The sequence below is a fragment of the Lepisma saccharinum genome, chromosome 1, assembly GCF_977018435.1.
Source record: "Lepisma saccharinum chromosome 1, izLepSacc3.1, whole genome shotgun sequence".
NCBI lineage: Eukaryota > Metazoa > Arthropoda > Insecta > Zygentoma > Lepismatidae > Lepisma > Lepisma saccharinum.
The window spans coordinates 163,823,730-163,847,203 of record NC_139229.1 but is presented as its reverse complement, the minus strand read 5'-3'; the positions used below and the strand labels follow the sequence as shown (position 1 = coordinate 163,847,203).

At 37.5% G+C, this 23,474-nt stretch overlaps 1 protein-coding gene across 1 annotated transcript; it reads left to right on the top strand.

Annotated features, from left to right (window-relative positions):
- Positions 1-291: 291 nt before the first annotated feature.
- jef (major facilitator superfamily domain-containing protein 6 jef) lies at positions 292-23,452 on the top strand. Its single transcript, XM_083141844.1, has 10 exons — positions 292-1,079; positions 6,090-7,002; positions 7,471-7,626; positions 8,627-8,740; positions 12,632-12,728; positions 15,710-15,871; positions 17,083-17,213; positions 17,777-17,951; positions 18,977-19,107; positions 22,045-23,452. The coding sequence occupies exons 1-10, from the start codon at positions 631-633 to the stop codon at positions 22,168-22,170; spliced, it is 2,454 nt and encodes an 817-aa protein (XP_082997970.1). The 5' UTR covers positions 292-630; the 3' UTR covers positions 22,171-23,452.
- Positions 23,453-23,474: the final 22 nt, after the last annotated feature.

The window sequence follows — 23,474 nt, the reverse complement described above, 5'->3', positions numbered from 1 at the left end:
AACGTTTCCCTCGATATAGTAATCTAAAAATAGACCAATATTGTTAATGAAGAACTATCCGTACCATTTTACCTTGTTTTCTGAGGATATCTGTGCTAATCTGAGTCCTAAAATTATGTGGTGTCAACTGTGACATTTCTACGATGAAACCAAAACAGAAAGAGAAGTAATTAGCCTTCTAATTAGACAAAAAATCAACGCAATTCAGAAATCCAACATAAATACGTATCACGCTATCTTATTGTTGCATGTTCTCGGCTTCGAAACGCAGGCACAACGTCACGTAATAGAACCAATCACAGTCTGATCTGAGAAGCGAGTGCGCGAAAATTCCTCTTTTCAGCCAGGAAAGAAAGCTACACCACCATTTTAAGCCAGCTGTCGGATTAGTGTAAAATATAAAACCACACGATTTGATTTTGCCGTTTTCTTAGATTCTCAGATGGCTTCCGACACGTTCGATAAGCAAATCGGTTTCGTCGCTTAGTTTCCGGAGAAGTGTGTGTGCGTATTGATTAGCGAGAAGGTCCATTTTCACCGCGGGAGGGAGCTAGTTGCTCGCCTCTACAGCTGGGCCCGTAGCTGATAGGGGAGGTGAACGTATTTTTCCACTGTCGGGGTTAACGTGAAATGGTCGGAATGAATACGATGGTGAACGAGAATTACGGCGGCGGTTATTACGGAGGGGAGGGAGAGTCATCGCAATATGGACAGCAGCAGCAGCAACCCCAGTACATGGAAGGTGGTCCACCAATGGCTCCGGGAATTAGGCCTAAGGTCGACCCGGAAGCTTTGGGTGAAGTCGACCCCACGGTTTACCCCGAGCCGAAGGAAAGCACGCACAAGATACGCGGAAAGTCTGATATCTTGGACTTCCTCTGCAGCAATGTGGACCAGGATCTGCTTATGGCCAAAACCTTCTACTTTTTCTTCTACTCGGCTTTCGGATCTCTCTTCCCCCTTATGGCCGTCTATTTTAAGCAGATGGGCATGAACCCAGGACAATGTGGAGTGCTCATTGGATTTCGACCGTTCGTAGAATTTCTTTCTGCACCGTTTTGGGGCAGCCTTGCTGACAGGTGAGATATCGAATGATAGAAATTGATGTATTTTATTGATAGGCATTAAACGTTGCGGGGGCGTAACAGCTCCCATTTTGAATTCTTTGTGCTACATACTGATAGACGCAAGTGCTCTATAAGAATTCACACTACTAAATAGTTCCATTTTCCAACATCAAAAGTAATCAGTCGTGAATACAAAGTTTTCAATAGCTCACTATTAAAAAAATAGAATCATTTGTACAAACCAAAATCGATTTAAAAAACCAAACGTCGATGCGCGATGATGGTAGAAATTCGATTATTTCGCATCCTCCAAATTGTACAAAGCATGATGGTTAAATTAAGCTTTAGAAAATAATATTTATTTTTTCATTTATTATGAGTTAAAATGCTGAATATCTGACAGCATTGTGAACAAATAAACATTTAGAAGATTATAAAGTTTTTAAAAAAAATCTTTATTCATCTTTTTAGATTGAATGAGCATCAACGTGATGTACTGAAATGGGGGCACTATGCAATAGCGGTCCTTCACAATAACCTAGCGGTTAAGAATTTTCACACCGTGAACACAAAGCCTACAGTTCTACTTCCAGTGTGGTCACATAGTGTACGGGTCGCCACTTCAAAGGTTCGGTGGGGGGATAAAGTAAACAAACGTACCACGCTGGGGGGGGGGGGGGGGTTGCCATGTCACTTTAAACACTGGATTAACGCAATAGGGAAACATGTGCATTGAATGTGAATTGGTTTTAGTTCACGTATACACGGGCATCCAGAAATCTGATTAGTAGAAATACGTATAATAGCCAATAATAAAATAGCAATTAATTATTATAAATTAGTAATAAACTATTTCATTTATTATTATATTATTGGAGAGAGACTTCTATTTGTGTACAACAAATTTTCTGTATTTTTCACATTTCGTACCGTTAATATACTACAATAATATCTATTTGATATCCTTGTTAACATTTTAACACTTTGCTAAAGGAAATCTCTGAAGGTTATGGAAAAATCCTAGTTATGAACGTTACACTCTGAGACTTTTTACTGAAAGATTTCAGCTTTGGGATTTTGAAAACTTAATGAAATAATATATTTCTTGCATTAATATTTCAAGCTGAGCCATTGTTTCTTTAGTTATTCTGCTGAAATACAGCGTGAGCACAAAAACACTCCCTGGTTTTGAAAGGGTATAACTTTAATACCAAAAGTAGTATTCTACAGAAATGTTCACAGTAGTTGTAAAAACTCATAAAGTTTTCGTGGTGTTCATTGGAATTACAAATGCTCAATGTGCGCGCCCGCCACCTGTTACGCGGGAAACATCGAGACGATAATCCAGCTCCAACCACACCTTCTCAAGCGTATCCGGTGTGATGAAGTTGGCAGCTGTACTGATGCGTTCCTGAAGATGATTCAATGTTGTGGGTAGTGGAGGTACATAGACCTGGTTCTTCACGAACCCCCAAAGAAAAAAGTAACGAACTGTCATGTCCGGTGATCGTGGGGGCCACTTGCATAGATTTTGATCATTGGGTCCAGCTCGTCCTATCCAACGGTGTGGGAGGTTGTCATTCAGAAAACTGCGTACAGATTGATGTCAGTGTGGAGGCGCTCATCTTGTTATATAATGTAGTCACCTCTCTCTGCAGCAAGTTGAGGAATTAACCAGTCACGTAGCATTGTTAAGTAGCTATCACCTGTGAGTGTTGGCCCCTCAAAGAAGAACGGACCGTACACTCGACGCTCTGACACTGCACAAAAAACATTCACCTTGGGTGAGTCACGTTCCACATCAAGAGTGGCATGCGGATGCTCGCTTCCCCAGATCCTAATATTATGCCTGTTCACTTTTCTACTCAAGTGGAAGGTCGCCTCATCACTAAAAATGATCTTTGTCAGAAAGGTTTCATCGTCCTCCATTAAAGTGTGGATAGTCTCGCAAAACTCACGTCGCTTTACCTTGTCTTGTGAATATAACTTTTGAACCAATTGCAGCCGGTACGGGTGAAAACGCAAACGCTTCCGTAAAATCTTGCTTACGGTAGTTTGTGGCACCTGCAACTGCCTGCTGGCTTGACGTGTTGATTTTCTGGGACTGCGTACAAAGGCTTCTCGCACACGCTCCACAATTTCCTCAGAGATGGATGGTCGGCCAGAATGTTCTTTTCTTTGATCACAAATGCATCCTCTCTCAACAAATGTTTTATGCCACTGCAGAATGGATTTGTGTGTAGGTGGATCAACATTAAACTTCCGTTTAAATGCACGCTGCACTCTCACAACACTGCTTGTTTTGGCAAATTCTAACACGCACCAGCTTCTTTGCTGCGGAGTGAACGCCATTTTCGATGTTACTGCCCTCTAGCTACCGAATTCACAACTATCGATTCTGAAAAGAAAGATATTAAAATATTTTGAGTTAACTGAGCTTTGGATATCAATTTTATCAAAATATTCAAGTAACTATTAATTTTATGACATCTTGAAACCAGGGAGTGTTTTTGTACTCACGCTGTATTAATTATTAGGTGAACTTTATTTCTGTTATCGACTCTCAAAATAACAATAACAAGCTTTTCTCTAAGGATAGGATGATAATTTCCAAGAAAGGAGACTAACTGCCGTTTTGACTCACTCCTGTCTCGCGACGCCCCACACTTGTACAGAGTGGGCTACCCAGGACGGTTAAAAAATAAGAAGAAACATCCATCCCAATTGAAACATACCCCCATCTCTTTTGGGAGCACAACTGCTTGCACATCACGAAACATTTCGCATTAGTTGTGAGTATTGGGTTGCATACCTGTAGGGGTTTTCTTGCCGATTCAAAGTTTGCTTTTCCATATTGTTTTACGCCAGAACAATCCACTTTTGTTCATGACTGCATCAAAACGAGACGAGACGAAACTCAATTTGTCTCGTGCTAAGAATTTCTCAACAGTGGTCTCGCTTTTACTTTTCACGTACTGTTTCGATCTCCAAAGTTACTAAATTAAAAAAGAGGGGAGGGCGGAAGGGATAATTTCGATCTCAGTACGGCGTACATAGTAGAGAATCACTTTATAAACCTAGGTTTCAGTGCCATTGCTAAGTGAACTTACAGTCGAAGGCACATAGAAGTTGGCAACCTCTGCACTAGCATCAGTGCAATGCCATTTCTCAAAAATAGACAGGAAGTTAGGGAAAACTAATGAAAGTAGCAATGGACAATTATTGCAAACATTTATGATAACGACCGTACACTTATTTAAATACGGTACAAACCAAGCAGTAGTGTTCTGGAATTTTCCTATCCTGTCGTTAGCAAAACGTTTTTAAAAAATAATATCCGAGGTAGCGTGAGTGACACACAAAACCACCTTCATAGGCGTTACAGTGCCCGACCCTGTGGCCGAGTGGTTAGCACATCGCGCTGCGACGCCAAGGGTCCCGGGTTCGAATCCCGGTCGGGCTTGGTTGTTTGTGAATGTCCATTCATCAACTTCATCATTTCATCACTCATCCCCATCTTCGCAAATTAGCCAAGAGGCACAAAACGCGAAGTAAAATAAACTAAATCAAATCAAATCAAAAATAGGCGTATACAGCGGGGGTCAGGGGGATGTTTGCCTCCACGAGAAATTTTTCCAAACTTTTGTGTAATGATAAAACTTTTATTCAGTTTCAGCTCATTTAAATGCCAATTTTTGCTCACACGTTAAATCTGTAGTTGTTCCCATGGCCGAAAATAAAAAAAATGACATTTTTAAATTTGTAAATATTAAAAATATATCTTTCTTAGTGTTAAAGGAATCTCGAGATTGAAATTGAAAATGAAGATTGAGAAAGAAGGCGCTTCCATTTCAACTTCTAGTTTGAGCTATTTTCTGTGGTATTTGAAGAATCCCAGAGGGGTTGGGATGGGGGGGACAGAAAACGTCTTTCGAAGCATATATATTTTATAAATAGTATTCCCCTACGGGCTAAAAATTACAGATGGGGATTCTTCCCTCACAAGTCACACTTTGACTATTCTACAGTGATTGATACACACACACAAGCACCCACTTCAATTTTTCTAAAAGGCCCAACGTATGGCCATTTGGCTCTAAATTTCCCTTACACCCTCTCAGATGGAAAATTCTGGATAAACCCCTGCTATTCCTTCCTTATTTCCGTACATGTAATAGATTGCTAGATCGTAATTTGCATGACAGAGAAGAGAAACCCACCAAGAAATTACCTCTACGCCCAAGAACTATTTATTCTTGCACAGGATTTTGATGCATGCAATTTCTTGTCTCTGCCGCCCTCCAACCCATGACAGAGGCAAAGAAAAATGAGTGGCAAGGCAAGATACACATCTGAAAGAGCAGTTATCTACTTTTGTTGTGGGGCGAACTGGTCGATCAGAGGAGGGGTAGGTACCCAAACCCCTTCCCCTTTGACGTCCTCGCAGCTCCACCTCCAACACGCCATAGCAGAGTGGTTAACAGTATCACCTTGTATTTGATTGACATTGATGGCACATTTTATTTGCGCTTAAAATAGATTTAAAACTAACTTTACGAAGTTTTTTTTTCTGCATAATTAACTTTCTAAGTTTAGCAAAAATCCTACCTGCGCTAGTGAGCATTGAACCTAGAGCCGAATTATGAACACATTTCAATTTTGATATAGTAGCATGAAGGAAATAATGTTAAATAACGCTGTAAAGAATAAAGAGGGAAATGTTAAGTTTTGTCTTGGAATTCAACCAGATCCTGAGTGTCCAGAACTTGAATATGAAAATGTAGGATTTAGGCTGTTATCTCTCTCTCTTTCTGTGCACATGAAATTCTTTATTACAATTCTCTCTTTCTGTGCATATGATAATCTTTATTACAATAATCATTTAAAGGCTATTTGAGGGCACATTTCCTCACCATCATATCCTGAACATGCTTAAATATGTATGTCAATTAATGTTTTGAAATGTATTACAGAAATATTTTGTATGGTGAATGATTACTTTCAAAATTTTCTTATTAACAGGTGGCAGAAAGGAAAGATGCTGCTGCTAGCATCTGTAACATGCTGGATAATATTCACCCTTCCTATTGGCTTTGTGCAGCCACCAGTCGTATCATGCATAATGCACAATCGAACAGCATACTACCTAGGGGTTCCAGATCGAGAATTTGACAAAGACATCCAGAGATTCAAGAGAGCCGTCAGTTGGTCAGAGGTTACACCTCGAACTTTACCAATCATTAATTCAGAACGAGATCTGGTTGGACCCCACAATTTACCTCACGCACATCAAAGAACAAAGAGAGCCACGCAACCTGAGTTACCTCCAAAACTCTCAGATGGGAAATCGCCTGTCAACGTTCGCTTTGTGGTGAACTATAATGAAGTGGACAACTACAATTGGGTCACTCCACTCTTCAGCAACAATGTCTACCGTGTCCCTGATATCCAAAAGGTATTCTTCCTTCTCATATTGCTGGTTTTGATTGGCGAATTCTTTAGTGCTCCAGCCATCACTCTTGCAGACTCCGCCGTCATCACGTATCTTGGAGAAGAAGCTGATCGATATGGTCACCAGAGGATGTTTGGATCTCTTGGCTGGGGTCTTGCTATGTTCTTTGTTGGCATCGCCCTTGATCATTCCACAAGTTTTCCTGATCACCCCTGCTACCTCCATGAGGGGGAGAAGAACTATACGATATGCTTTGCCACATTCTCTGTCCTCATGGGTTGTGCTCTGATTACTGCGACTCAAATCAACTTCCACTATGAGCTAGGAGATCCCACACAGGTTCCAATGGATGTTGTGCAGAATGGACCTGTGCAACCACCACCCGAACCAGAGAAGAAACCTGATCAAGGTCTTCAGTTTGGACCTTCATTAACAGTGCCATCAGAACTACCACCTGAGCCTAAACCTCCTCTTATTGGCAAGGTAAGAATTGTCACATACACAAAATACAACTTTATATGAATTTGTCAAATCTCATTTCCAAGTTATAGACTTGTAGTTTATATATGCTTTAGAAAATAATTTACATTGAAACCAATAGAAATTTCAGAAATGTAATTCTTGTTTCATCTTGGTTGATGCTCTCCAATAATGTTGGTTCTTTAAGATGAAGAATAATGACTGAAATATTGAAAATTTATGAATGCTGACACCAATATTCAGCATTTATTGACTTTAAATTACAAAATATTTAAGTATTTCAAAATTCACTTTTAAATTTATTACAATTATTGCTTTAGCAAATCTGTTCTGAATTATGGAATCATAATAAGTCAAATTAATTGTTTCATATTGATTAGTACTCTGAACTTAGTGCACAAAAAAAGGAAAAGCACAACAAACTTTGCTGTAATGAACATGTAATGTTAAATACAAAAATTTCATTTGCAGACCAAAATGTTTGCTCAAACCACAAGAAGAATTCCCGAGTGGGTAACAGTATTGAAACAGTTTGCAAATCTTAAGTGTGGCACCTTCCTCTTTGTTGCCTGGTTCATGGGCTTTGGAATTGGTCTTATCTTCACTTTCCTCTTCTGGCATCTCCAGGTGAGTATAGTGATGACAATGCTCTTTTCAGGGCTGTCTTTTGAGCTGGGACTGAAACTGTTATATTTTATTTTATTTACTTATCATTTGATTTTATTTTATTGTAGAAGTGACGCAATTACAATGGCTGTTGATGTTCTTGTCCCCTTCCAAATTTTATTTTCTTTTGTTTAGTAGCATTTCCGAGTTTGCTTTCTTGTCTACACCACTTAGGAAGATGGTTGGGTAAACAGTGAATAAAACAGCCCTTGTAGATGAATTTACATATGTTGGATTAATGGGCTCCACAATAGCATGAATTAAATTTCTGTTTCCTCCAGAATTACATTTAGATTTGCTTTCATGACACAAAAGCAGGTCTTCCTGTCCAGACTACTAGACAAGGTGGAGCCTCGGCCACCACTAAATGATCCTCATAGGCACTCTGTTATTCCACTTCGTGCTAAAACCATGCTTATCAAGGCCTTCTCCAAACACATCCTGTGTTCGTGGAATAGCGACAGATGACCACATAGTAAAAATACACTACCCTGAACACAACAGACAAAATCAGTCTGTGTATAGAGAAACCAAGTACAGTGGATAAAATTCCGAACAACTCCACATGATTCAACCACCAATAATCAACTACAAAGATCATGAATACACTGTATTCACTCTTTGAACCACCTTTCTGGCTGAAATTCACTACAACCACAGCTTGTGTACAATTTATGCCTTTGCTCCAGTGATTTGGCAGCGATTAGGGGGCATGGGAGCAGTGGCCCCCCACTTTTTGCTACTTTGCTCCCACACTATGTTCTCTTAATGCTAATTCCAAGAAAAAGTACTGTCCCCCCATTTTGGCACCCAATCGCCACTACTGCTTTGTTCCATACATAAAGAAAATACCCTCGAGCTGTTTTACCCTGCCTCTTAGCTTGTTTTAATTGATCATTTTGTGGTGTGAATAAATACTAAAGTGGAGGAATATTTAAATTGCATCTCTTTTCTTTTCCAGGGCTATCATGGTTCGCCAACATTGTTTGGTGTTGCATCAGTTATTAATCACATCTCTGAGATTTTTGCTTATTTCTTCAGCTTCCGACTTATCAAACAGATAGGCCATGTGAAGGTAACATTTTATTTTTTGGTTCTCTAATTTTCTGCAGATAACATAAGTCGATCCCTCTAGCATGACGATGCCATCCAGCAAAATACAGATAAGTAAGTAACAAGAATCTAAGTATATATGATCAATATTGATCACAGGGAAAATTAGTAGGATTTACTAGTTAGTACATGTCAAGTGCCTATTTACTATGATCAGTACACTATAAGGTAAGAAATATCTATGCTACAGGTTGTCAATAATCCTACAAGCTACTTTTTACTATTGTGCTACTATTACGAGTAAGTATCAAATATAATTGTTAAAAAAACACACAAAACACATAAACAGCATGACACAAAACACTTTAAAAGTCTTTCCAAATTCTTGACTCCATCTTGGAGTCATCATCATAGCTGGTTGAGAGACAGCAAAGAAGACGCAGTCAAGGTTCTGATATTCTGTGTGGTTTTTAACAAGAATGTTGCCAACATGTGATGTAAGAAGATATTTTTTAATATCACATCAAATATAAGTTTATCTCTACATTATATCCTTCATGCAAAATACATTTTGCAGGAAGTCCAAACATGTTCTACAAAAGAACTGAATCCATTTTTTAAAAGTTTTAAAACCAATGTAAAGAGAATAAACATGCATTGGTGTTTCTATATCATAGACCATATTATATTATATCATAAAGTGCTTGATTTAATGCCCACATTTAATTTGATATTTCATAATTTGCATGACATTACACTATATTAAAAATATGATTCAACTATTGTTCAGAGGTTGCAGCTGGACAATAAAAAATCCATTTTACGTTAATAATATCACACTCAAAGAAGAAAATATTTATTTTTGAAAAAATCTGTCTATCCCTGATTTAAACTATTCATATCGTAATAACTACAAGAACAAACAAAAAAAAAAAGAAAAAAAAAGGATGCAAATGGGAGCAAATTTTAGGCACCCATGATTTCTATACATCTCACATTGTGGCCATGCGGTTCCAAGCTTCGAGCTCCCGCTACAGGATGCGTGCAAGTTCAAGCCTTCTGAGGGAAACGTAACAACTATTTTCCTGACATTTTGGCCTGTGTATGGGACTGGTGACCACTTACCATCGTGAGGAAATTGGGGAACTACAAATGAGTAGCGTAACGTGGTCGTAGAAAATCTACAACATTGACTGGGGATTCATTGTGTTGAACTCACGTCACCCGGTAATTGGTTAAATGATCTCCCACCTCTGGTTGGAGTGAGGCTGGCAGTTGGTAGGTAGGCATTGGCTTAGGTGGGCACACGGGGGGGGGGGGGGCAGTTGCCCCCCTAATCATGAACGTCCTCAGATTTTTTCAACGGAGGGACAAGCAAGATATTTTTGCATGGGGAATATTATCCCTCAAAAAACAACACTTGCGTTTGAAATTATCGCATTAATGTAAATTACTATGACTGAAATCAAATTATACGTGTGAAATATATACGTTTACCTTAACATTTGATTTCTAAGGGGGAGGTGTGGCCATCCTTGCTCCCCTTTCCAAACGTCCATGTCCCTACATTATTATACTTTCAGCTAGAAATTTAGTGCAGATGAATCTTATTGCTGTTATTAAATGATATTATACTCTTAAAAAGAATAAAGTATTTTCAAGCCGATAAAAGTTCAAAGCAACTACATGAGGGGAATTGAGCATTGCGCCTACAAAACCTTGGATGGAAATCAATTCTAGAGGGTGCAAACATTGAGGTACAAGAAAGCGAGACTAGTAGAATCTAAGAGTAGCAGGACAAAAGGATACTCAAGATGGAATTAGTTTTCACGTCTTTCTTGCATTATTTCTTCCAGATGGCCAAGATCATCTGCAGGGTGGCACAAAGGAAAATTTCCCCTCCTCGATATCAAATTTTATGCAAATAAAAATACATTTCGTAAAATTTTCTTGCTCGCAGTGCCTGCCTGCTTTTCTTATAGTCTTGTCAAGTCCAGAGCTGTAGCTAGAGGTTGGCGGGAGTTGGCCCTGGGCACCAAATTATCTAAGTGAAGAATATTGTAAAAGAGAATGCCATGGTGCCCCATGAAATCAATATTGTTTTCAGTTTGCAAAAATTTTGATCTAAAAATCTTCTTCATCGCTTCGTTCGTAATTTTGTTGTTTACTGTAATGCATTGTAAATTACCAGAGAGAAAAGTTATAACTACTAAGTACTTCAGACCAGTAGCGTACGCAGGATTTCATCAAGGGGGGTGTTATTTCGAAAAATTTCTACAAATTCACATTACCATTGTTTTATTATACTTTAATTAATAATAATAAATTAATTAATAATTCTTATAATTAATTAATTAATTAGTTTAATTACTACTACTAATTACTTCTAATGCAGCTGCTATTTATGAAATAAATAGAACAAAATTACATTTCTTTTGTTTCTTTGTTACAAAATAATTCTCTTGTCAACGGTTATTTGTATATGATAAGTGAGACATTTTAAGTGTGAAGAAAATCCATAAAAACAAGCAAATATATTAAATTTATTAAAATAATCGAAATATGAAACTCATTCAAGGAGCCGCGCTGGTCTAGTCTGACAACTTCGTGGGATATCCGGGTTCGATTCCCGGAATTGGTTGGAATTTATCCAGCCTTGTCTCCGCACCCAGCCTCATAGCAATGGGTACCTGGGAGCAACCCTGGGGGATGAAGGCTGCCGGAGCATGGTGCTGATCACGTCATCTGCAAAATAGATCGAGAATCTTTGGGGTCCACCACACCTCTACGTGTGCCTTCATGGCACAGTGCTATATGCACGGGGGAATTTACATTACCTTTACCCAGGATGATGATGAAGCGCGAGAATACATGTTGCTAAATTCCACTGAGTCTATGTTTTCGTTGAAAAGTAAGTTTATAGACATTCCAACTTATTTCTTACTTCTAGGTGTTTCACAAAGCACTTCTTCAACATTATTTAATGATGTGGATATAGACTCAGCATCACTTGAGAGTTCACTAGGGGATGTGAAATCAGTACCTGGAAGAACGTTTGCAATAAGGACGAAGCAAGGAATTTTCACAATTCTCGCGAAAGTCACTGCGCGAGTTTTTGCAAAAAAAAATTGCAAAATTGAACTTTGCGGCCGCTTAGATTGTGTTTTTCTTCATGCTGCATGGAAATAATAATTCAAATTATTATTATTATTATTATTATTATTATTACTGTCGCAGATCTTTGACTGTGATAAATTAGCCATTTTAAATTTTTTTACAGCATTTTCCATAATATTTCAAAAGCTCAAGGGGGGGGTTTAAACCCGGTAACCCCCCCCTTGCGTACGCCACTGCTTCAGACTCTAGTTGCAATACAGTTTTATCTTAAATGCATGAACACAATTGTTTGGAGGAAAAGAAGTGCAGCACATTTCAGAGACAATTTATTTATTTGTTATGGTGCCTCTATGTTGCTGCATTATATATATATATATATATATATATATATATATATATATATATATATATATATATATATATATATATATATACACACACACACACACACACACACACACACACACACACACACACACACACATACATACATACATACATACACACATCAATGCAATGAAACTCAAACAGTGAGATTAAAAAATGAGGCTTTTCATTCCCGACTGAACTTTCATCAAGGCTTTTGCCCCCCTAATCAGAGGGTCTGCGGATGCCTATGGGCATTGGACCTCATGGACTGTACCATCACGGATTATGTTATTGATTTCTATACAAGTGATTTTAAATTAAGTATCTAAGAACTTATACAGACTGAATCACGGTTTGTATTATTTTTAATAAAAATAAATTGCTTAGTAAGAATTCTACAGGGTTTCATATATATTTCTTTTAACAGGTGCTGTGCCTTGGATTAGCTGGAAATGTAATAAGATTCCTGTACATTTCTTGGCTTGCAAACCCTTGGTGGGTTCTACCATTTGAATTTATCCAAGGTATGTGTTATTCAAAAACATTGTAACTTTATTCAGAATATGAATTTCCAATGGGTTGGAATTATCTCAATATTTGACGAAGTCTCCGAGCCACAGCAAGAAGACGTGAGGAGGTTCGTCACTCATGGATGCAAAATAAGCAAAAATAATAAAGTTATAAAACAGTAGAAGTCACACTGTCCTATGGAAGTATTGACACTCTTTCAAATTAATATTATTGTCAGTTTGTAAATAAATAAATTTAGAAATTTTCTTGCTCATTTTGCCCATGAACTTCTCAAAGAAGTACTCAAAAGTGCTTATCACAGATGTATGAAGGCCTTGGGTGTAAAACATGGTAAGTGACATTTTGGTCATTTCTGAGTTCATTAAGAAAAAAGGTTATTAGAAGCTATACTCTAGATTACAGCGCCTAGAATAACGTAGTGTGGAAAACGGCCTGCTTCTGCGCTCTCAGGCTGGTTCCACTCGAAAATGATCCGCTAGAGGCGCTGGTGTTGACACCGGTGCTTGGTGTTCGACTGCTTATAATGGAAGTAAATGGAGTTTTCGCTGCAACGTCTGATTCTTTTACATGAAGCATTTTTATGAATGTGATAATTGCTATGATATTTGGTACAGTGGTCGCGAAGATATTAACGAACATTCTAGACAGTCGACCACGTCCTGTTATCGTCATACTTTCGTTAATAATACGGGAGAAAAAATACGCGTGGAATGTTCTTAGCAACTAAATTTTTGTGTATGAATTAGGTTCATTATTATTATCATCATCATCATTTCTTTTAAAGATATACACACTGAAGCATTTCTATTTTTGATATTTACTGTCTCTTTTCTTCCGCTTTAAACTAATCGCGGCGATGATGATAATGATGATTGCATGAAACGACAAGGAGAACCCCACAAAACTTTCTTAGTGCCATCGACATGAGTGTAAGGCAACTTTCAAACCAATGGGACAAGCGACACGGGATGTTCACACTGTCACACTAGAGACACACACTTCCAGACTGTAAAATAGCATTCATTGCACATGAGGGTCCAAACAGCAAACGACACGTTCATATGGCATATTCGCGTGCTTCTTGTTACTTCGGTCGGAAAGCTCCTTAAAGGAAGGGTGCTGAGACCGAAGCGATGCGCTACAGGGGGAGTTCCCAACTAAGTGACAAGCGACATGGTGCCTTCAGTCTATTAGCAAGCGTTGCTTGCGAACAACAGATAGGCGACACGATAAACCGCACAATACAACAACAGATCTAGGCGACACGATAAGCCACACGTGTCGCTTTGTCGCTTCTGCGTCGCTCAAACTGGGCCATTTCCTCAATAGCTTGCAACATGTTGCCGTGGTTTATTGTTCACGCATACGCGATGCAATGAGTGTCTTGTTTAGTGAGATTGCGCACCAAGGCAACAAGCGGCACGCGACACTTATCGCTTGAGGATTTCACCAACCGAACGCTGGCCTGTGCTTCCCGTCATGCCGCTACGATGTGAAATGTTGCTCTTGATTGGCTCCTTTCCAAGCAACATGTTACACTTCGGTATGAAAGTTACCTTGGACCGAATGACCCGTGTCACTTTGGTGTGAAATCCTCATATCGTTTGTCGCGTGTCGCTTTGGTGTAAAATATCCTTGAGGAAACGGTGCAGTCAGAGCTTTTGTCCCTACGGTTCGAAAGGCTGCATTGAATTATTTTTCGACTGCTCGCTTTCAAGCGACATTTGTGGTTTGTCGCCTCGGTATGAAATATCTCTCAGGATACTATTTATATTCTAATAACATAGAAAAATAAACTCTAATACACAGTCCAAGACCTGACGTCCGGAATCACATTACGATGTTTCTTCTTGTGTTACGCATGCTATTTATTTATTAATTTTATTTTACTTTTCTCTCCAAATTAATGCCATTTCGTGACTGCAAATCACTCCACAAATATAACTGTTTCCATCAATTCGCTTACCGCCTTTCTAGAGAAACAAATCTACACAATATATTCCAAAAACTAACTAAGCCGCATTACTTTCATAACAAAATTAGCACCTGGTGGGTCGATCGCACTGCCATCTACTTGTCATCGTCTCGGGGAACCAGTTTCTTGGGTCGTTTTCCACACTACGTTATTCAAGGCGCTGTACTGTAGATAAATTGTTTTCGTGTTGTGTTTACCAATTTCAGAATGCTTCACTGAGTCCAATGTATATTGTATGACATGGCAATTTCACTCGAAAATTGAAGGATGGTACATTTTACTTTGTAACTCAAGAATTACTAGAATGTCACATACCATGTTTTACACCCGAGCCCTTCGTATGTAATATATATATGCAAGGCTGCCTGCAGGATTTTTTTGAGCAGTGCTTAAATGCTTAAAGTGGGAAAAAGGTGGGGTGATGCTTTCCCCGAGTTAAGAGAATTCTCATAAAGCATCTTCAGCACAAGGATAATTTCCATAGGCACTTAATCTGCTGTCCTTCACGGCACCTCTTGCCTATGTTTTAACACTACAATTTCAAATTTTCAATTGTATGAAGTCTTTCCAGATATCTCAGGCGAGGCACCCTGTCACCATTCTGCGGGCACGTTGTATGTATGTGTGTGTGCGTGTGTGTAAAGAAAGGCAAAAATATTTAGATGCTCAGTCATTGTGGTTCCTATTAAATGCAGTAAAAACTAATTGCAATAACTATGTTAATAGGAGTTTTTGTAATAAAACCAAATTCACCTAGGCTCTCATTGAAAATGCATGTTCTTCGCTTGTTGTCGTTGGCTTCATAACATAGGCTATCTATAAAAAACAGTGATATACAAGATTGTAAGAAATTGTCACAAATTGTAGGAAATAAATAGACAAGTTGCTATTTTTTTTTTAGCATATTTTAACAGGCTACACCAATAGGTATGCTTCTTATGTCTCCTATCAATTTAATAACAAAACATATATTAACGCAAAATTCATTTTTTTCCGCAGGAATTACTCATGCAGCTGTGTGGGCTGCTTGCTGTTCATACATTGCCCACAATACACCACAGCACCTTCGTGGCTCTGCTCAGGGAGTGCTTCAAGGAATCCACCATGGTCTAGGAAGAGGATGCGGTGCTGTGATTGGAGGAATCTTTGTCAACTATTTCGGCATGTTCATTTATTTGCAGACATTAGCATTTTAGCTCATGTGTGCTTGAACAACACAATTGTAGCATTCGATTGGGATCAATAACCTGCTTTTAATTTTGGCAAACCAATCCACAATCAGAACAATTTAAAACAACAAAATTAATCCATTCTTCTAATAATTACCATCATTGACGTTCACCTAGCTGCCTTGGTGGATGAGTGATGAACTCATGGCCTGGCCACCACAGGTTTTCAGTTTGAATCTTGACCTGCTACGAGTGTTTATGTGTAAATGTCCCTTATCCATTGCATCCACTCATCTTTCATCCTCCATGAAAAAATGGGTCAACGGATGAATAAAGGTTATGATTATTATTATGATTATTATCATGGTGATTAGTAAAGAAGAGGCGGAAAAGTGACATAAAATAAGAAATATACAATTAATTACAACATTCACTTACAAAATAATGTTGTAATGATGTTCATTTAATATTTCTTTTGATGATGCACTGATTTAAAATTTGACATGTTTAATATTTGGCATGAGGAACTATGTCTCTACAGAAGATATTATATCCTTAGATATAAATTATCCTATTATTGTACCATGATGATATTCTGCAGTCTGCTCATTTATGCATTTTTCAGATATACCATATTCCTTCAAATCTAAGATGCATTTGGGGGGGGGGGGGGGTTGGATGTTGAAAATTTAGGTGCACCTTGGATTCGATGATATCTTGAATCCTAGTATATAAGTATAAAATGTACCACAGCATTAGTGTAATATAGAATGGACCATTTGCCAATTTCAATAATCAATTTTCTCCTTGATGTTTTATCTAAATGCCAGTTTTGATAAAAATCACCCTTAACGAAATTTTATTGTGTAATATTGTTAATGGTAAATGTAACAATAATGTAAATGTAATACTATACGGTATTGTTCTATTCAAGTACCGGAATTATTGATATGTACATCTGTGCATCTTAAATTGGAAGCATTTTTTTTTCTCAAAAACTGAAGCAATATTTAGGGTGTGCCTTATATTCAATGGCATTGTGAATTCAAAGAAATAGGGTAAAAGAAAATTATTATATACTCTTTCAAAACATAAAAACAAAAATTATGACAAATGTTCTCATTGAGTGTTTTCATGTTCCTCTTAGTTCCTAAAAAAATCTTCATTGCTTAAGTAAGGAACAATAATGTTACTGTATTGCAGGTACGGCCATCACATTCAGAGGTTATGGATTCACCTGCCTTTTGGTTTTGGCAGGATTTATCTTCATCAATTTCTACAAAAAAGATACTGGATTTGTGTCAGAACTTCCACCTACTGAAGACCCGCATCAGGTATGTTGTGATGATACATAGAGGAAGTCTTTGCAAGTTGCTTTTAAGTTAATTTAACTTAACTCAAGTAATACTTGGAAAACAAGTAAAATACGTTAAACCCAAATAATAGCTGTTGCATTTATAGCAGTAAATGAATTGCACCATCACATTTTGTCTCAGTGAATGTAAATTTAAAATTAATTTTGCTTATGATACACGGCAGAAAACAGAATCTCCATAGCTGTGAACAGATTTACACATTTAATGTAATGGTCATGCTCTTGTGGACATCCTGCATATTCACTGGACCTAGCACAAGGTGATTATAATGCCCCCTTCAAGAGGTTCTACTTGGCTTGAAGTTCCGCACTAACATTGAGTGGTTAGGTGGCATACCTGCATTGACTATGTTGAAAAGTGATGAAGTGTTTTCAATCCTATTGTACATATTCTGTTAATATAAAAATAATAAGGTTATTTTTTGACTCTGCCTCATATAATTTTATGCAAATAAATAACCTAAAAACCATGTTCTATCTGGTTCACAGGCACATGATTGATTTGACACCCTTGTTTTGCAGGTTGCTGAAGAAACAGCCCATTTGGCACCACACGGTGTCCCCAGTAACCCAATACCTCGAGCCTTGTCCAGTAGTAAATTGCATGAGTTGGGCGACCAACAGCAACAGCAACCAGGTTATGGTGCCACTTATCAGACCTCAGGTGGGAATCTGGATATTCCAGGAGGAGGAGGAGGTAAGGATCTTGGATCATTTCCAGAGCAGAACAGAGTAATTTGTTCAGAGCAATTTCTAGTTTCTCACGTCCATAATGAAGACCACTATGGTCTCAATTTATTCAACTTCAACAATAGGTTTCTTCTAAGTTCATTCTACAGAGTGGTCGCAAAGTGGAGTATTCCCCTTTTATTTTCGACACTACGATGGTTATGGTTGAATATGGACACATACCTGATGGTTTAAGAGTCCAGAACATCTGTATGGAGACCGTCATTTTCGTAGCACAGCTGAATTCTGTGCCATGTTCTGGCAGATGTTTTGGGAGATAATCCAGGGTCATGTGCGTGAAGGCATTTTCTACAGCTGCTTGTAACTCTTACGTTGTGTGACACTGGTTATTTCTGACTCTGTCATTAATGAACCACCTCTGTGACTTTTTGGAGTCTCTTCAAAACCTCTTCAAATTCAACACCTGGGAAAGGTCTTATTCAGATAATGACCTACTTGCAATGTGAAGTGTGCCAGAACAAGGCACAGAATTCGACTGTGCAATGAAAATGACCATCTCCAAACCTTTGTTCTGGACTCTTAAACTATCAGGTATGTGTCCATGTCAAACATTCAATCATAACCACCTTAGTGTAAAAAATAACCGGGGGTACACCCACTTTGTGACCACCCTATACATGTAACTGAAAATTCTATTTATCAATAAATCAAATTTATCAAAACTAGAACCTAGAATATACTTTTACAGACATGTACTGATAATGGAACATTCTAGCAATTCAAATTTTTCAGAGTGTGTTTGTTATAAACATTAGAATATAAATCTTCCGTTACATATTCTTAAGAATGCAACATTTTATATTATTAACTTGAAAATCTGATATCATCATCTTTTCTACAACCCAATCTATAATTACTTTTAGTTCTCCTTAATCGAATAGAGAAACTGTGAAAATATTTTGTTATGACTTTATATTTTCAATGTTATATGGAGTATATATCACTTATCTTCATTATATATTTTCATAACAGGTGGAGGTACCAATCCCTTCCGTGATGAAACTTACAACTACACAAATTACGAGGGCCAACACTACACAAGAAAAAGCTCTCCAGTTCCAACCAATGATGTAGATGATGAACTCATACGCCATAAATTCAAGGTAAAGTGAATTCAAATCAATTGACAATAGCATCATGCTGAAATGGATATTCTAATTAAGAAATTCAGCCTTTTACTACTTTGGTAACTGAGCTTCAGAGGTAGGGAGTAACGTAACACAAGTAATGCATTACTTAGGTACATGTTATTTTTTTCTTAGTACTTGCGACAGTAACTCATTACCAAAACTACATGAGTAATTGTAATAGCACCTTGTTAATTTACGTGCATTACCTTGATAAACTAGAGGATTTGTTGTGTTCTTTTAAACTTGTGCCTGTAAAGTTGCATTGAAAAAATATTCACTAGAGAGTACAGATGTGATAATTGTGTAAATTACCCCATTGCATGACAAAGGTAATCTTGTTTTTCATAATGCCATTATCTGTAGCTGTGGCATGTCATCAGATTGTGTGTACTGAAATATTTATAATACACATAATACAGTCCTCTCTTTTTTTAAAAAAAATATTGTTGTATTGATTTCTAATCTTTACAGATATCATTTACAATTTTGTAAACAATTTGGTGTATGTAAATTGGTGCGGCTGTTATTTTACTTTTCTCTTTCCTCTTGCAATAACAGATTTCTCTATCTCCCTCTATCTTAAAATCTAGTGTTTTCATAAGCATGAAATGGATGAAGTGATCATGTCTCAAAATTCCTTTTTGAAGAAGCTGGAAATTTATACAAATGCAGTGACGTGCAGTGACGTTGACACTTGGGGTAGCAATGAATGGCGTGCCCAAGGGGAGTTGGTGTGGGTCATAATCCCCCCCACCTTTTAGGGCCAAGTATTCCTAAAAGAAAAACGTCAAAGACAGGAAAAATTGCAAAGTTAGGAATGACTACAAAAAAATGTACACCCACCTTCGAATATCAAAAACTATTTGATTTTACTACTGAGCCAGAGATGCAAAGTTCGAATCTCGGCTTGGCAATGGGTGCTCTTTGTGTATCCCTTCATCAATTTGATCGTATCGTTTTCGCGATTAGCCAAAAATGGTGGGAAAGAAAAGTAAAATAAACCAAATCAAGCAATCAATCAATGAATGAATTGATTTGATTCGCTTTTTTTACACATTTGGTTAATCGCAAAGATGATACGACAAAATTAATGAAGGGACAAACACAAAGAACACCCATGTCCAGGTAGGGGTTCGAACCCGGAACTCCTGGTGTCGTTGCACGCTGTGGTAACTGGTAACCACTCCCCCACGGTTGGTGTTTTAAGTCCACTTTATACACAGAAAGGCTAATCGGGACTTGACCTATAGTTTAATGTGGGATCCGAACCACTATATGCCTCCACTGTGTACCGATCCAAGGCTACTTGCACTCCCTCACGAAGATCGGCCGACAACAAAGATGAGAGGAAGGCGTTAACCATTCGGATTTCGCGGGTATCAGTAAAGCAAACTGCATTTTTCCTGAGTAGTAATTTAATTTTCAATTGAATTTTTGAAATACCACCTTTATATATGATTAACGTTTTTTAAAAAATTTGGCATTGCTTGATTTCCCTAATTTTCCCATCTCACGATCTCGTTACTGAACGATTCGGGCTCGAGGCCTGGCCTTTGAATGAGTGTTTCTTTGCAACCACTCTTCACCAGTTTAATTTAATCAACGATCATCGTCACGGCAGAAATTAGGCAAAGCGATGGAAGAGAGATGAAATTACAAATAATTTCCGTGCATCTGCAGGGCACTGTCAAATCAGGAGCCTAGAATTCTCTGTTTATGATTGTCCCTCACGACTTTCATAAGCTCTTAGCTACTTATTGTGATTATATCTGTACAGCTAGAAAAACCGATGGGGGATAAACAGGTAACAAAACACACCTTTAAATACACCTTTTTTTTACTTTTTTGAATGATATTAATTTGGCTTTTTGAGATCTGGGATACATTTTTCATTTCTATTTTTTTTTATTATTATTCACTGCAGGCAGAGTACAACACATAGGAACAAGAATGCATGCTCGTCACGAATTCCGGCCTGAATTATTCTTTGTGAGGTCCCTTCATCAGTTTCATCATATCATCATCACTCATACTTATTTTTGCGATAACAAAATGTGGCAGAAAAGCGAAGTAAAATAAACCAAACCAACAACAAGAATTAGAACGCACGTTCTCTTGCCCAAATAAGTACATCCGTAATTATGATTGTTTAGCTTATCCATTTTTTTTATTGGAGGCCAAGAGATTAGTATATTTAAATAAAACACTACTAAAAACGAGAGCAAGAGAGAGCGTGAGCAAATATTTGTTAATTAATCATTATACATTCCATATTTGAAAAAAAAAGCATAAAATTTTTGTCTGCACATAAGACGTTCCAATTGCATAAATAATAAAAGTACATCCCATATTATACATACATATTGTACAACGTGTAAAAAGTAGTGTAAATACAGAGAACATAAGTACTGCAGGAAAATTTTAGATCTTTAGAGAATTTACAAAGGAAGCGAAGGGAATCCAATCCCCTATCTGTCCTATAGGAGATAGACTGGAGGACCTGAAAGCACTCAACCATTGGAGCGGGGGTGAGGGGGCAAGGGAGGTAGAGGCAGAAATCTTCCCTTTCCCTTCAGAAACCCGTTTCAACCTGGAACTGTGAGGCGGAGGAAGAGCGAGCTAGGCCAGCTTTGCCCGCTGAATGCACCGAGGGACGAGAAGCGTGTGAAAAAAAGTGTTGCATATGAACTGTGGCTTCAACAATACAATAAATATTGTGATTTGAGATTGATTGATCTATCTCTGCTAGACTAGCTACTCCTCAGTGCACGTCATTGTACAAATGCTACAGTGGGTACTTTACACTTTCAAAACTGCAAATTAATTTCTAGAAAAATAATAAAACATGGAAGCATTACACACTTATGCAAGGAATAACTCTTCTGATTTATTTTATTTTAATAATTGCAGGTGTACAATGAAGTCCTATCTCAGTATTCTAAAGAGGCAGACATTGCGAAACCAGGTCCTCCCATCACTAGACTTCATGCATTGCAGCCAGGTCAGTACCAAGGCCCAGACACGTACGACTGGTGAGAGCCTCTAAAGGATTTAGAGCTATAAGGAATACTTCAGGAGATTTCAATCTAGATAAAGGATATATATTGAATAGCAAAGCAAATAAATCATAGTTGTGATGTTCTGTTTAAACATAGTGCTACATGGACCAATACGGAACAATGGAAATACTCTTATGTACACTTTTTTCTCTCCTAAAATGTCCAACAAGTTGTTTGAGGATATGTAATGTAATAGAGTATTATTTAAAATCATGTAATATATTGTTGGCAATATTATTGTAAGTTATATGAAGTTTGTGTCGCAGTGTATATCAGTAACACAATTAAGATATATTTCTAGTCACTGTTACATGAGTGTGAGTGTGCATGATCATATATAAAAGCCTATACAGCATTACAATGTTTGTCCTTCTTTGACGTTAAACATATCAAACACATATCAATTTGAATTCTGGTGACAGCATTGTATTGTCTAAAAATTATATATTACAAGAAGAATGTGAGCTATAAAGAAGGATTATCAACGATGTGTGTGTGTCTACATGAAATGAATGTGTGTGTTTGAGCGTGTGATGGGTATATAAAGTAAATGATGTAGTCATCTGTTGACCTATTCTTCCTTCAGGATCTATTGTTGTGCTGTTTTCGTGAGATATCTTACATATCACCACTGTTCCTGTAAAAAAAAAAAATACTGCCCACGCATATTTTATATTAGCAAAAAGGCACTTATATTTGCAAAATTAGGAGTTTATATGAAAGGAATGCTTGTGATATATGTAGATGTAATGCTTAACACTCCACAGGAAGCATGATGGGAATTTCTACTGTTGTTACGTGTTCTGGCTTGGAACTGCATGAGCAATTTCAGTCATTATTTCTTTGCATCAGTATAATATCTTCCTTTCTCTTTAAATAGGTGTCTAACGTTTTAACATTTGACAAGTGTTCTTTTGAATGGATGTGTCCAAAGAATAAAATAGGAAAACAATATGATGATCACGTTCTTCACAAAATCTGGACAATACTAAAAATCACAAAAACAAAATTTTCTTGCATCTAGTACACTTGCTAATTCTGTTTTTTGATGCAGCCACACTTAGCTTAGCTATACATAAAAATATGTGCAAGTAATTAAAGGTTATGGAGTGTACTCACCACTTAAAGAATATGTAAGAACATAAAGCTGAAGAAGTATACAATGATATACAAATATGTGAAATATGTGATTGTTTTGTTCTCAATAAAGAGAATGGCAAAGTAATGTTAATCATAAATAAATTTAGTTTTCTTTTGCATTTTTCTTTTTGCTTCATTGAA